We start from the raw sequence: 14,381 nt of genomic DNA on the forward strand, positions 1-14,381 counted from the left end.
CCACAACATGTGCCATTTTGCAGAAAGCCTCACCCAGTTGTCCATTTATCAATATTCTACCCTAGTCAAAGTAGCTCAGATCCTTAAATTTGCCCATTTTTCCTGGTTGCAACAAGGGACCTTTAAGAACGGACTCTTTACTAGCTGCCTAATATATCCCAACATTTGACACATGTCATTGTCACAGCATAATAAAGGTTATTCACTTCATCTGTCAGTTGTTGTAATGTTACAGCTGATTGGTGTATACATAGAACATAGGTACATACACGGTATATTAATTGTGCTTACACATTATGGTTAAATAGTAACTAGTAAAATCAATTAAAATGAGCCATCAATTAAGAATTCCCTTCCACATTCCGCACATCCAGACATCCCGGTGGTTAGTGTACACACCCAGTGATGTAACTGTCTGGCAAACAAAACCTATGGAATGCTTTAGAAATTCCCTTTGATGTATACCCAGGTAGGTATGAATGGAATGCTAATCTTTAAGAAGCCTAAGGACTTACCCAGCCTGCCAGGTTAAAATGTGGTGAGGGCTACTGGGGGGAGTGGCTGTAAGATCACTACAAGGCGTTGAACTCCTCTGACCATGGGGTAAGGCAGCTGTGAAAAGCAGAGAGAAAAATGTAATGAATGGCAAAACATGAAACCAGAGACAGTGTTATAATGGCATTCCATTCTTCACTACTTCAGTGATCTGAGCCACAGTTCAAGGTTACTTGTAATATAGTCATGCCACAAATGTTGGCACATAACAAAAATATATTATTATAAAATTATTTATTATAGAAAATTAAAGGACTGCTGTTCGGCCTGTGAAGGCATATGGAGCTAATGTAGGGAACTCATATATTAGAAATCCAACTCCACTAGGTGCCACTTAATGGAAATGCTCTAGTTGTCAGTAGATGCCCTAGCTAGGGGCCTTCCAAAGGAAAAAGTTTGGTAGACTTTTTATGGTTCATATCATTTTAGTAGCTATATACAATTTGCTGGCAACATGTGTAAGAAAAGTCTTGAATTTGCTTTAGATTAAAATTATTGAGTAAATTCATAGCAAGATACACTTAAAGGGGTTATCTAGGTAGCAATAAAAAAGGAGATTTGGTTGGAGGCGGCATGAAAACAAAAAAGTTCTGGAGTGACACCATCCCATCTCCTGCTCATCCCGCTTCTTCCTGCAGTGACGGCCCACTCAAATGATCAGTGAGGCGGGCTTATCACAGCAGTCAGCCATAAAAAGTAGAAGGATTCCCGAGTACCGGGCCCTATTAACCTCAGGGTCCTCTGTGTCCCTTCCCACCCTCCTCCTGTCCTCTGTCTTGGTCTTCTGCTTCTTTTTTGTTTGTTGGTCTGTCATGCTCCTTAGTCTTGTTTCTCTTGTCTCCCCCCCCCCCCTCTTTTCTCTCTTATTTTTCTACTTTACTTCCTTTATTCTCTGGCTACCTTTAGTCTGTTTTAGCACTTCTGCCGGCATTGTTATGCCCTGTTAAGCTCTGCTACCAGGAGTGAAATGTTTTCACATGCGTTTAATTTAGACCCTGTTGGGTGTCTGGCTACTTCTGTCTTTTTTTTTTTTGTTCTCTAGGGTTGTACATGGCCATGTACTTGCACTGTTTCCATTTCGATGTGCATGTTATTTTTTATTGAAAACTATTAAAAATTTTCAATCTGAAAAAAAGTAGAAGGATGAAAGAGGGACCAGACTGGATCACTCTGAAAGCTGCAGAGGATTGAGTTGAGTATTTTTTTTTATTCATTATCTTATTTTTCATGACCCGCCCCCCCCCCCCCAGCCAAAAATAAACCAAATAGCCCCTTTAAAGGGGTTATCCAGGAAACAAAAAATGTTTTATATATCAACTGGCTCCAGAAAGTTTAACAGATTTGTAAATACTTCTATTAAAAAATCTTCATCCTTTCAGTATGAGCAGCTGAAGTTGAGTTGTTCTTTTCTGTCTAAGTGCTCTCTGATTACAGGTGTCTCGGGAACTGCCCAGTTTAGAAGCAAATCCCCATAGCAAACCTCTTCTACTCTGTGCAGTTCCCAGGACAAGCAGAGATGTCAGCAGAGAGCACTGTTGCCAGACAGAAAACAACAATTCAATTTCAGCAGCTAATAAGTACTAAAGGATTAAGATTTTTTAATAGAAGTAATTTAAAAATCTGTTTAACTTTCTGGAGCCAGTTGATATAAAAAAAAGTTTTTTTCCCTGGAATACCCCTTTAAGATCAGATTTTGCTTTCAACTAAGTGTCAATGTGAGTTTACATTAACATTGTATCTTGTGTGGATGTTCAATTCCAGTACTTAAAGGGGTATTCAAGGAAAAAACTTTTTTATATATATCAACTGGCTCAAGAAAGTTAAAACAAATTTGTAAATTACTTCTATTAAAAAATCTTAATCCTTTCAGTACTTATGAGCTTCTGAAGTTAAGGTTGTTCTTTTCTGTCTAAGTGCTCTCTGATGACACCTGTCTCGGGAACCGCCCAGTTTAGAAGAGGTTTGCTATGGGGATTTGCTTCTAAACTGGGCGGTTCCCGAGACTCGTGTCATCAGAGAGGACTTAGAAAGAAAAGAACAACCTTAACTTCAGAAGCTCATGAGTACTGAAAGGATTAAGATTTTTTTTATAGAAGTAATTTACAAATCTGTTTCTGTTTCCGGAGCCAGTTGATATATAAAAATTTTTTTGCCCTGGATAACCCCTTTAATATTACATAGGAAAACATGCATTGTCACCCACATTTTACACTCTGTGGGAATCCTAGAGCCAATGTGAAGCAATACTTATTATTGTAAAAAAAAAAATGCCCACTAATATCCTTAAATATTTTATGTACAAGATTGAGCAGCAAGAAACAAAAATATGTTGGATCGTAAAAATTCTCATCGATATACAGGCAGAACATTACCCAACAATATGAACCAGAGCTTTATTATGCACTATATTGTGAGGTTTTTAATAGCCCTTCTAAAGACTAAAAACAGGGTAATTTATAACATTGGCTTCCTCTCTAGGGCTATGCACGTTTATTATGTTTTTGATATATGAGACTAGCTGGAAATTCCAATGAGATTAATATCTAAACTACAATTCATTCACTTAATTAAGATGCTGACCTACATGTTTGGCTTTACACATATCCCAAACTACTTTCCCAGGAAACTTAAAGACCAATTTCCTTGCAGGAAACGCATGCTCTCCTTCAGGTAAAAGGGCACATCTGGCAGGCAAAAGTAAAATATTTTTGGACAACCCTAGACCTATCTACAAGACGACAAAGTGCAGAGATTATGCTCAGTTTGTATATCAGTCATTACCAATTATAATCAAAATAGTGATTTAATGGAGGAGTTCTAACATCTACGCTTTTTTAAGGGGAAATCAACCCTAATATATAGCAGTGTTTTTAACATATAAAAAAGATTATATATTTACAAACTACACATTGAATGTGGATTCACTATTGAGCACAGACTTTTATGCTTATTGATTATAGATTGTTCTTTGACTTGTAGTTTTGTGTTGCTATAAAACTGTATATTCAAACTCTGATTTGGAGAATGGCATAAGGGCATCTCTACCATAGCGGTAGCATCTGTATTAGCTATAGAGCTCTTAGGGCAGTGGTTTCAAACTGTGGGACTCCAGATGTTGCAAAACTTCAACTCCCAGCATGCCCGGACAGCCAACGGCTGTCCGGGCATGCTGGGAGTTGAAGTTTTGCAACATCTGGAGGGCCACAGTTTGAGACCACTGTCTTAAGCAGCATTCACATCTCGTTTTTACAATACGGGTGCCGGATACAGCTGGAGGAGGGGCAAACCGGGCTCTCCCGTACCCAAACCGGACCAGCGCTGAAATCCATTTACTTTAATGAGCCGACTGGAGTCAAACGATGACTCCGGTCGGCTCATTTTTGACCTGTATGCGGTTTCCTGACTGGACCTAATACTGTAATATACTACGGTTTTAGGTCCGGTCACAGAACTGGATACAGGTAAAAAATGAGCCGACCGGAGTCACCGTTTGACTCCGGTCGGCTCATTAAAGTAAATGGATTTCAGAGCTGGTCCGGCTGGGGTACGGGAGAGCCTGGTTTGCCCCTCCCCCAGCCGGATTCGGCACCCGTAGTGTAAAAACGAGATATAAACCCAGCCTTAGGGTGAATGCTTAAATTTTACTCAACTGGTGGCAGAAAATTAAAGAGATTTGTAATTTACTTCTACTTAAAAATCTTAAGCCTTCCAGTACTTATCAGCTGCTGTATGCTATACAACTTCCTCTGTAGTTCTTTTCTGTCTACCACATTGCTCTCTGCTGACACCTCTGTCCGTGTCAGGAACTGTCCAGAGCATTAGAGGTTTGCTATGGGGATTTGCTCCTAATCTGGACAGTTCCTGACACAGACAGAAGTCTGTGGTCAGGCAGAAAAGAATTAAACAACTTCCTCTGGAGCATACAGCAGCTGATGAGTACTGGAATGATCCTGTACAATCACATGTACAGGATCTGCTGCATATTTTCTGCAGTTGATTATGCTACCCATTGAAGTTAATGGGTAGCAAAATAAGCTGTAGAAAATATGCAGCAGATCCTGTACATGTGAATGTACCCTGAAGATGAAAAAATCATAGTTGCATATATACTGTTAAGAGTTAAATAAGAGCCCTGCACCTGAGCTTTTAAAGCTTTATAAGAAATGTAAAGAAGAAGAGCACCCTCGGTATTATCTACTCTGTTGCCAGGGTCCAATTCAATCATGCATAGAGAATGAATGGCCTGGTACGCGGGTTGTCATGGAGATATTAGTTATGAAGTTTTGTGTTCCACTTCACATCTAGTTAACATTCAGCAGCCGCCTCTAGGCAGTCTTTGTAAAGCACAGACCGAAAAGCGCTGCAGAAGCCTCCATGTCAAAGGAATATAATGTTGGGCAACATCGTTGAAGTCGAAAATAGTAAACAATAATTGGCAGCTCAGTAATTCTTAATAGGTAAAAAGTCATCCTTAACTATGGCTGAGCGTAGTCAAAATAAAGCAAAGACTAAAAAATCTCCCAGAGGATCAAAAAGTAAAATGGCTCCTTATAGATTATAGATCTTTTATATAAGGGTGTAGGTAAGGGTTAATTTAACGATCATATTTTTATTTGACATACAGTGGTCCCTCAACATATGATGGTAATTCGTTCCAAACGAGCCATCGTTTGTCGAATCCATCGTATGTTGAGGGATTCGTGCAATGTTAAGTATAGGAAGCTGTACTCACCTGTCCCCGTCGCTCCGGACCGCGTCCCGCCGCTCCCGATGGTGTCCCCGGGCCTCCGCTGGGCTCTCCTGGTCTTCTCCAGTCCTCTGCTGTCTTCCGCAAGGCCTTACTGGGCCTGCGTAGCGACGTCATTACGCCGCTGCGTACGCCGTTCCTATTGGATGACGGGACGGCGTGCACAACAGCGTCGTGACGTCACCGGAGAGGGCTGAGAAGACACCGGAGGAACAGCGCTGGACCCAGAAGGCACCCCGGAGCATCGTGGAGGGATAAGTAATACTTACCGCACCACACGGGGAACATTAAGCTGCTATCCGGCAGCAGCTTAAGCATTTTGCGCTGCTGGATAGCACATAATGCGATGGCCCCGACATAAAAAAAAGCATCATATGTCGATGCTGACATCGATATGTGATGGCCTCGTAGGTCGGGGGTCACTGTATAGGTATCCTGCCCGGACGACAAACACAGCTAGGGCTGGGTTCACACCACGTTTTTGCAATACAGTTCCCGTATACGTTTTTAATGTTAAAACTGTATGGAACCGTATTGAAAACCGTATGTATTGACTCCACTGAAAACCGTAAGCTAAAAGATGTATCCGGTTGTGTCCGTTTTGCGTCTTGTACAGTTTTGTCAGTTTTTTTCCCCGTACCCAAAATCGTAGCCTACCACGGTTTTTGGTCCAAGTGAAAAAACGTACGTTTTTTAAAAACATGGGAGTCAATGGCAACCATACAGAACCGTATGTGCGTACGGTTCCATCCGGTTTTCACCATCCGGTTTTTGACACACGAAAGTTTTTTTTCCTTGAAATTTAAATCAAACAAGTGAAACTTTATTCATAATGGAGTGAAAAGTTTAAAACGTAGACTTTTTTTTTTCTTAAAAAACTGATGCAACCGGACATCATTTTTTCAAAACGTATACGGGTTAAAATTTGTACACACGTTTTGATACAGTTTAGTCCGGTTTTGAGGAATCCGTTTTCATCAAAAACTTGATACAGAAACTATATTGAAAAACGTGATGTGAACCCAGCCTATGAATAGTATCAGAAACTCTGAGGAGAATGGTGCCCAATTAAACAGAAATCTGGGACCCAACACCATGCCTGAACACCAGCTAAAAACTATAGTAAGTAGAATTAGATTATCTTGCTCCACAAAAACCAGTCCCAGTGGTGAATTTTTTAAGAATCACTGTTTTTTCTGTTGCAGAATTAAATGTTAAAAATGTAGAATAGTGGAGTGAGCAGCAAACATGTTGTGACCATGCCTGATGACAAAGGCACTTAGGCCCTCAATAACAGTGGGGTGTAGTTTTCATTGTGGGATTTTTTACAACAATTATTATTCCATGCTATTTACTACTGTATCTTGTATTTGCCAAATTTCCCTAAATTTTTTTTTTTTTTTGCATGCTCTGAGTTCTCGGGTTTTCCAGAGCTCAAATTTACTACATTACGTATATGTGTAAACAATAGTAAATTTGCAGGGTTTTTTGTTTAATAAAATGCAGGGTTTTTTTTGAGACACGCCCCTTCCCCAAAGGCCATGCCCCTTTCTGGGTGTTCTGAGTAAAGTGAAGTTAGTAGGGTTTTCTGGATTTTTTTGTTGCAAATTCTGGCGCACGACACATGCAACACAAAAAAAACTAAATCTACTTGGAAAAGCCTAAGTAAATGAGGCCCATCGTTTATAGTAACTTACTGGATAATAAACATCCAATACCTTGCTATGATACTTCTTGGTGGACCTGTATTGTAGGTTTGACATGATGCAGTCACTGCAGGCACAATCTTGTCACGAGTTCATACTATACATTACGTATTGTTCAAGGCCCCAATAGTACAGTGTTTTGAAAAGAACAATGAATGTCTATGATATTATTCAGGTATTTGCTTCTGTCATCCATGTAAACCAGGAGTTACAAATAGATGGCTGATAATATCCTGATGTTGAAAAAATATGCCAAAAAGTAAAAGCTAATATCAAAAGAGACAAGAAACAAGGAAGAATAAACTGATAACAGAGCCAACAATCTGGTCACAACTTCTCTACTTTGCTCGTAATAGAATGTATAAGGAGAACAGTTAAATTTGCCTTACAAGAAGGTCCTGGTGTAAACTACTCTGAGAGCCGCAGACCACCCACTTAGGAAAGCTGGTGAAAATAAAAGGCAGATCTCTAGTGAGGAAACCTTAACATTTCCCACAGTACTACACTGGATATATGAGGCAATACACCAATAAAAAAGACATTCACAATTGTGTGCAAAGATGTGGTACCACCTGCTGGTGCGCACAAATAGCTGTTAAGCTAAGCTCATGGAAATAAGAACAAAAAACAAAGGTCTTCTTCTTGACTAACACTTTTCGAATACTAGGTTTTAGTCAGGACTATACAACTACATATGGATTCATGCACTACACTCTCTACTTCTCTGCTATGGAGGATTACTTAGAATAACTCCTACATAGAAACATTAGCGTGTGTACATATAAGATGCATTTCTAAGAATGAATGCTTGCTACATTAAATCCTGGAAACATTTATGGAGTTAATAAAAACAAACAAAAAGAACATCAAACCTATACTGTCAATGAGGAATGCGGAGAATTACGATATCTTGGGCTGCACTTGTACAACATTTATAGGCAGAAAATTAAGTAGCAGCTATAGCAATCACATCATTTTGTTGTGTAATGGAAGACTTGAATCTCATTGGTAAGTCTAATTTCATACAGAAGCCCCTTTACACTGCGTGCATGCAAATCTCAATAGTCCAGCAATCACCATCTTATCATAAGCACAAATCAGCAATAAATGTCATACATTTATAGGAATATGCAATGTGTCTTACCTGTTGTTGCTTTACACATTGGAGGCATTCTTGTTACCCTGCTGTGTGCCACAAAGGTGCTTTGAGATGTGCTGTATTGAGAGCCACTGTCAGAGGAGTTGGAACTAGTATGTGAAAGTCTGTTGTGCTCCTTGTGGGGTGTGGTAGACCTGTGGAACCACTGCCGCAGCTCATCAGACACCACAGTCCTGCCTGAGCCCTTATCATGGCCCTCTCTGCCAAGTGATGGAGTCCTTACAATCTGAGAACGAGAAGGGGTGAGCCTCACAGAGTCTACAGTATCATCCCCATGCCAGTTCTCCTTATACATCCCTCCTGCAGTATAGGAGTTTGACGTCTTGAATTGTGCTTTGACACTGTAGTGTCCCTCTTGGTCGTTCTCTAGACTTCGCACAACAACAGGTGTTGAGCTTCCTTCAATGTACAAAGGATACTCCTTGATCCTATACTGTGAGGAAGGTTGGCTCTGACTATGCAGGTATACCCCATGGTGTCCATTCCCATTCCTAGCAGCCAGATTGGGCATGCTCCCTGAATTGGAGGATACAAGGTTCCCATTAGACTTGTGTCTATGTCTTTGTCTCTCTCTGGCCTTGGAGGGAGAGTCCTCAGCCAGTGTTGAGTAGTTAGGATTCATCTGGGCTGGGTAATAGTGCTCAGAACTGGAATGGCTAGTACAAGAGGAGCAGTCATCCATAGGGTCGGAACCATTACTGCTACGAGTCCTTGGCGTGTAGAAATCTGGACTCCCAGTGTCATTTTCAGAGCCCAAAAGTTTTCCTTGTGACTCCAAGCTGGAACTGCGGTGCCTAAAGTGCTGTGCTAAGCTATGTAGTCTGGTAGGGCTGATGTCCACAGATCTGTAAAGTGGAAATAATTGCTTATTTAGATCATCGAAACAAACCCTAGCAATATTTTGTGAAAAGTTTGCCGCCTCCATAATTTTTCTGTCCTGCAATCTGCACTCCATAGTTCACACAAATGGAAAGACGTCTCTTGCCAAGCACTGCTAGATCAAGTCATTTCACTGTTCAGTACTCATTTTATCATCTTACAATATGGTAGTGACAAAAACAAACTATTGATTGTAAGATAAAACTAGTCTCCTAGTATGTTACTGTGTTACAGAATATAATCCCTTATACAGGTAAAGAAATAATATGACATGTGCTTCCTCTGCTACTTTTGCAAAGTGACACATGATAAAACAAAAATGTGGGGGACATGGTCAATTTACTTTCAGAAACCTTTTTTAATATCCTTGTATTAAAGGTTCTTGACAATTAAAGTAAGAATGCAGTAGAAACAATGAGCAATATACAACCCAGCCTTGCCTGACCCTGTCGTAATAGACCTATAATGATGAATGTCTCACTAGATAGAAGTGTGTATAATTTAAATTGACTAGGACAATAGGTTACTTCTACATAATAAGTGTAATTCAATAGGTCTTAAAATCTTATTAATGTTAGTCAATAACTTATTTATTAAGATAAAAAGATCACTCTAATTAAAAGAATAAGAAAAAAGACTTCCCAACATGATAGAAGCCATTGCCATCTTTTCATAAACAGCCACAATGAATTAAAGTAACTAGTATTAAAGGGGTACTCCACTGGCCAGCGTTCAGAACCAAATGTTCCGAACCCTGTTTTCGCCCTGCGGGGTCGGCCATGCCCCTTCGTGATAATCACGGCCACATCCCCTCAATGCAAGTCAATGGAAGGGGGCATGACAGCTGTCACGCCCCCTCCCATAGAGTTGCATTGAGGGGCGTGTCTGTGACATCACATGGGGCATGGTCAACACCCGTAGAGCGAAAACAGCGTTTGGAACATTTTATTCCGAACACTGGCCAGTGGAGTACCCCTTCAAAGAGCTCAGTATTCACCACAAAGGATTATAAAAATATAATGTATTACCTAGTTGAATGAACATAATGTGGGCTTCGTAATCGTAAATCTGGGGTGGATGGCACGCTGGACTGAGAATTCCAGTGAGGGAGGTTTCGGATAGGACTATTTTGCAGAGAGTTACTTCCTCCTGCTTCTGAACAGCTGCCTGTGCTAGGAAACCTTTTGTGGTTGCTGCAAGAGAAGTAAGGTATTACTATATTGTTATCTGTAACATGTCATCTAGGCTAGTAAGAACACAGGGACGCACAACCAACAACAGATAAACTATTAATAAAATAATACAAGAAAATATCTATCAAGGTTTTCATAGGCTATATGGATGGCATCACTGTATCACTGATAACCACTATGATCATCAGATCATCCATGTGTCTGGTTGAGGAGGCTGTAGTGTAAGTGGAGTAATGGTTACCTGGAATGACTATGTGAGGATTTTTTTTTCACTTTCTCATAGGGTTCATCTAAGGAAGATTCACTCCACATTTTGGGTTTTATGGGAGATTTGTCATAGTCATTTCTCTGGTAGTGCAACTGTCTAAGTCCATCCAGTGACTGTGGAGGGTGCGGTCTGGCATGTGATGGAGGTCTTGGCGGTAGGCCTTTATGAGGAGACTGCATAGGAGACATGATGCTGGGAGCCTGAGAATCTTCTGGATACAGAAAGAAATAGATATTCAGAAGCATAGCAAGATTGGACATAAAATATTGCATAATGATCTATATTCAATGGCATTAGTGGTATTCAAGATCCATCACAATTATTTACTAAACATAATAAAGCATCAAATCAATAACAAACAAAGCCTAAAATATATTCAGAGCAGAAACTGTTTATTTTAAAGTTACAGTTAAAGTAAATAGTTATTTCATATACAAAACAAATAGGAACAATGTATATTTAAACAGGCAATCCTGTGTTATACTTAAACTAAAAAGGCTATTGGGTGCCTATTATTATGTGCCTGCAAATGCTTATTTTCCAATTTATAAACAGGTGACAGTACATGAGTGGGGGTAGCATGCCGTATTTAGGAAAGTGATGGTAAAATTTAAGAATATCACAGAATTTACCATAAATGGAGAGTTTTGTCAGTAAAGTACACGTTTTAAGGCATAATAGGATTGTTTCTATTGGTACACAAATTTCTATCTTCTGAAAGTACATACCATCCTCAAGAACAAGAGCATCAGAAAGTGAGCTGTCTTCACTGCCGAGGTTAGCTTCTGTAAGGAAAAGGAAGTCATGTCAACTAAACTGTCCAAGGGGTCTATACTATTTACCAAACATATACAATAGTTTTGTATAGGTCATGTCCCTGTACAGTGACTTTCTTGCTCTTTATTTAGATTTCTGCCCCCTATGTTCAGGCTATAACCCCTTAATGACCAAGGACGTAAATGTACGTCCCAGTGTGGCGGTACTTCGCACACCAGGACGTACATTTACACCCTGTACAAGACTGTGAGCATCGGAGCGATGCTTGGGTCATATGCGGCAGGTCCCGGCTTCTGATAGCAGCCGGGGACCCGCTGGTAATGGCCGATATTCGGGATTGCGCGGATGTCTGCCATTAACCCCTCAGATGCCGTGATCAATACAGATCACGGTATCTGCCGCAGCGTTGCTACATTTTATGCTGATCTGATCGCCCGCAGGGATCAGATTGGCTAACATGGCGGACAGAGGTCCTCTTACCTGCCTCTGCTGCCTTCCACGAGTCTTCTGCTCTGGTCTGAGATCGAGCAGACCAGAGCAGAAGATAGCCGATAGCACTGAACAGTATTAGCAATCAAATGATTGCTATAAATAGTCCCCTATGGGGACATAAAAAGTGTCAAAAAAAGTAGTAAAAAAAAATGTGATTTTACCCCCCAAAAAGTGCAAAAAATAAAATAAAATTTAAAAAAGTTATTGGTCATTAAAACGTACTAATTTGGTTGAAAGTTTGCGATTTTTTTTTAAGCGCAACAATAATAGAAAAGTATGTAATCATGGGTATCATTTTAATCATATTGACCCACAGAATAAAGAACACGTCATTGTACCGTAAATTGTACGGCGTGAAAACAAAACCTTCCAAAATTTGAAAAATTGCGGTTTTCTTTTTAATTTCCCCAAACATATAGTATTTTTTTGGTTGCGCCATACATTATATGGTAAAACGAGTGATGTAATTACAACGGACAACTGGTTGCGCAAAAAACAAGCCCTCATACTAGTCTGTGGATGAAAATATAAAATAGGTACGATTTTTAGAAGGCGAGGAGGAAAAAACAAAAAAGCAAAAATAAAATTGGCCTCGTCCTTAAAGTCAAAATGGGTTTGGTCCTTAAGGTGTTAAATAGCAAATATTGATAAGCATTTATCGAATGACTCAATTTATTAGTATATGGACTAGGTAGTGTCTCTCACTCACCGTCTATGATTAAGGATGCCCTCTGTGTAGGCTTCTTTCCAGACTTGATGCGATAGTCATTGATGGAGTTTTCAATCTCCTGAAGTTTCTTTAGTGCATTGAGGTATGAGGTCTTTCTCTGCTTCTTCAGCTTTTTGCTAACATGAGGGTCACTGGCCAACCGACGGGCTGCCTCTGTAATCTGGGACTGAATAGCAAATTCTCTCTCAAGACGTTCCAACTCCACTTCCTAAAACAAAATTCCAAATGTTACTCTACTCAGGTAGTTCATTGTTAGGTCTGGTACCAAGGGGTTTTTAATCTTAAAGGGGTATTCCAGTGAAAAACTTTTTTTTTTTTTTTTTTTTTTTTTTTTTAACTAGTGCAAACTGGTGCCAGAAAGTTAAACAGATTTGTAAATTACTTCTATTAAAAATTCTTAATCCTTCCAGTACTTCTTAGCGGGTGTATACTACAAAGGAAATTCTTTTCTTTTGGGATTTCTTTTCTGACTGACCACAGTGCTCTCTGCTGACACCTCTGTCCATTTTAGTAACTGTCCAGAGCAGCATATGTTTGCTATGAGGATTTTCTCCTGCACTGGACAGTTCCTGACACGGACAGAGGTGTCACCAGAGAGCACTGTGGTCATAACAGAAAAGAAATCCAAAAATAATTTCCTCTGTAGTATACAGCCGCTAATAAGTACTGGAAGGATGAAGATTTAATAGAAGTAATTGACGAATCTGTTTATCTTTCTGGCATCAGTTTATTTAAAAAAATAAAAGTTTTCCACCGGAGTAGCCCTTTAATTTCCCTGAAAAAGAAGATTTTAATGCACCTTATGTTACAAGAGGCCTTACCATCTTATGTAAGTTCATTTAGTGAAATTGCCACCCTGTAAGCTGAACTATTCTTAGACTGCTTGCACATTCATACATCAGTCCAAGTAATGTAACCACAACTCTTATGAATCACACATGGTTTCCTTCATCTCCCTAAGTGAAATAGGGATAAAAGCTCTTTTAATTTCAGGTTATGTCTAAAAAGCATCACAGAGTGCTGAGCACATATATAGGAAAACACCATAAGCCACTTTTTTCTAATTAACCCCTTAAGTGTCATACACGACTTGGAATTCTGACCGTCTTTAAAAGTTAAAGTTTATGTTTTTCCTTTTGCTTAAAGGGGTGCTCCACTGCCCAGCGTCGGAACATTTTATTCCGAATGCTAGGTGTGGGCTGCGGGGGTTGTGACGTAACTGCCACGCCCTCACAATGTCACACCACGCCCCCTCAATGTAAGTCTATTGGAGGGGACATGACCACACCTCCCATAGACTTACATTGAGAATGCGTGACATGACGCCACGAGGGGGTGTTGCTATGGCGTCACGACCCCTGCACGCTGGGGCAGTGGAGTACCCCTTTAAAGCCGAAAGCAATGTGCATAATCAAAGAATATAAAACAGCCGAAAATAATCTACCCACGTATAATAATACTTTAGATTTATGTGCTTACATAGAAGCAACTATTTAACATTTCTACTAAAAGAACCCACTTGAAACCCTTATACAGCACTTTGAAAACTCCTTTGGGCAATAACTGAATAGTCTATAGCATTCCCCACATGTATTCTTGTCAAAGGTAACATCTCAGTCATTTGCATGATTCTCTAGCCCCAGGCATCGTTTCCCTACCGTAACGTACGTAGATTGTTGTATTATGTGAAGTTTTCCCTGAGCGATTAGAGGGAACATAACATATTTTTGTCTCAACTTAGTTTTAATGGTCATTGTAAAGAATGGAAATAATAAGTTTCTGCAGTTTTGTATAATATTATTTCTATATTTAATAGTACTAGGGACATAGGTGGATCCTGGTTCTATCTGCAATCTGTCTGGTCTATAAATCTGA

General features: G+C 39.8%; 1 protein-coding gene across 6 annotated transcripts in view; it reads right to left on the bottom strand.

Moving 5' to 3' along the window:
• Positions 1-14,381, bottom strand: part of FRMD4A (FERM domain containing 4A) — a 435,019-nt gene that overhangs the window by 7,557 nt on the left and 413,081 nt on the right. For all 6 annotated transcript variants that reach the window (XM_056573366.1, XM_056573365.1, XM_056573364.1 and 3 more), the window contains 6 exons: positions 12,486-12,714; positions 11,236-11,292; positions 10,481-10,718; positions 10,075-10,239; positions 8,153-9,012; positions 516-612 (listed from right to left, as the gene is read on the bottom strand). In XM_056573366.1, the coding sequence (XP_056429341.1) occupies positions 516-612; positions 8,153-9,012; positions 10,075-10,239; positions 10,481-10,718; positions 11,236-11,292; positions 12,486-12,714 (1,646 nt within the window). The remainder of the gene's footprint in view (positions 1-515; positions 613-8,152; positions 9,013-10,074; positions 10,240-10,480; positions 10,719-11,235; positions 11,293-12,485; positions 12,715-14,381) is intronic.

This window comes from Hyla sarda, chromosome 4 (genome assembly GCF_029499605.1).
Source record: "Hyla sarda isolate aHylSar1 chromosome 4, aHylSar1.hap1, whole genome shotgun sequence".
Classification (NCBI taxonomy): domain Eukaryota; kingdom Metazoa; phylum Chordata; class Amphibia; order Anura; family Hylidae; genus Hyla; species Hyla sarda.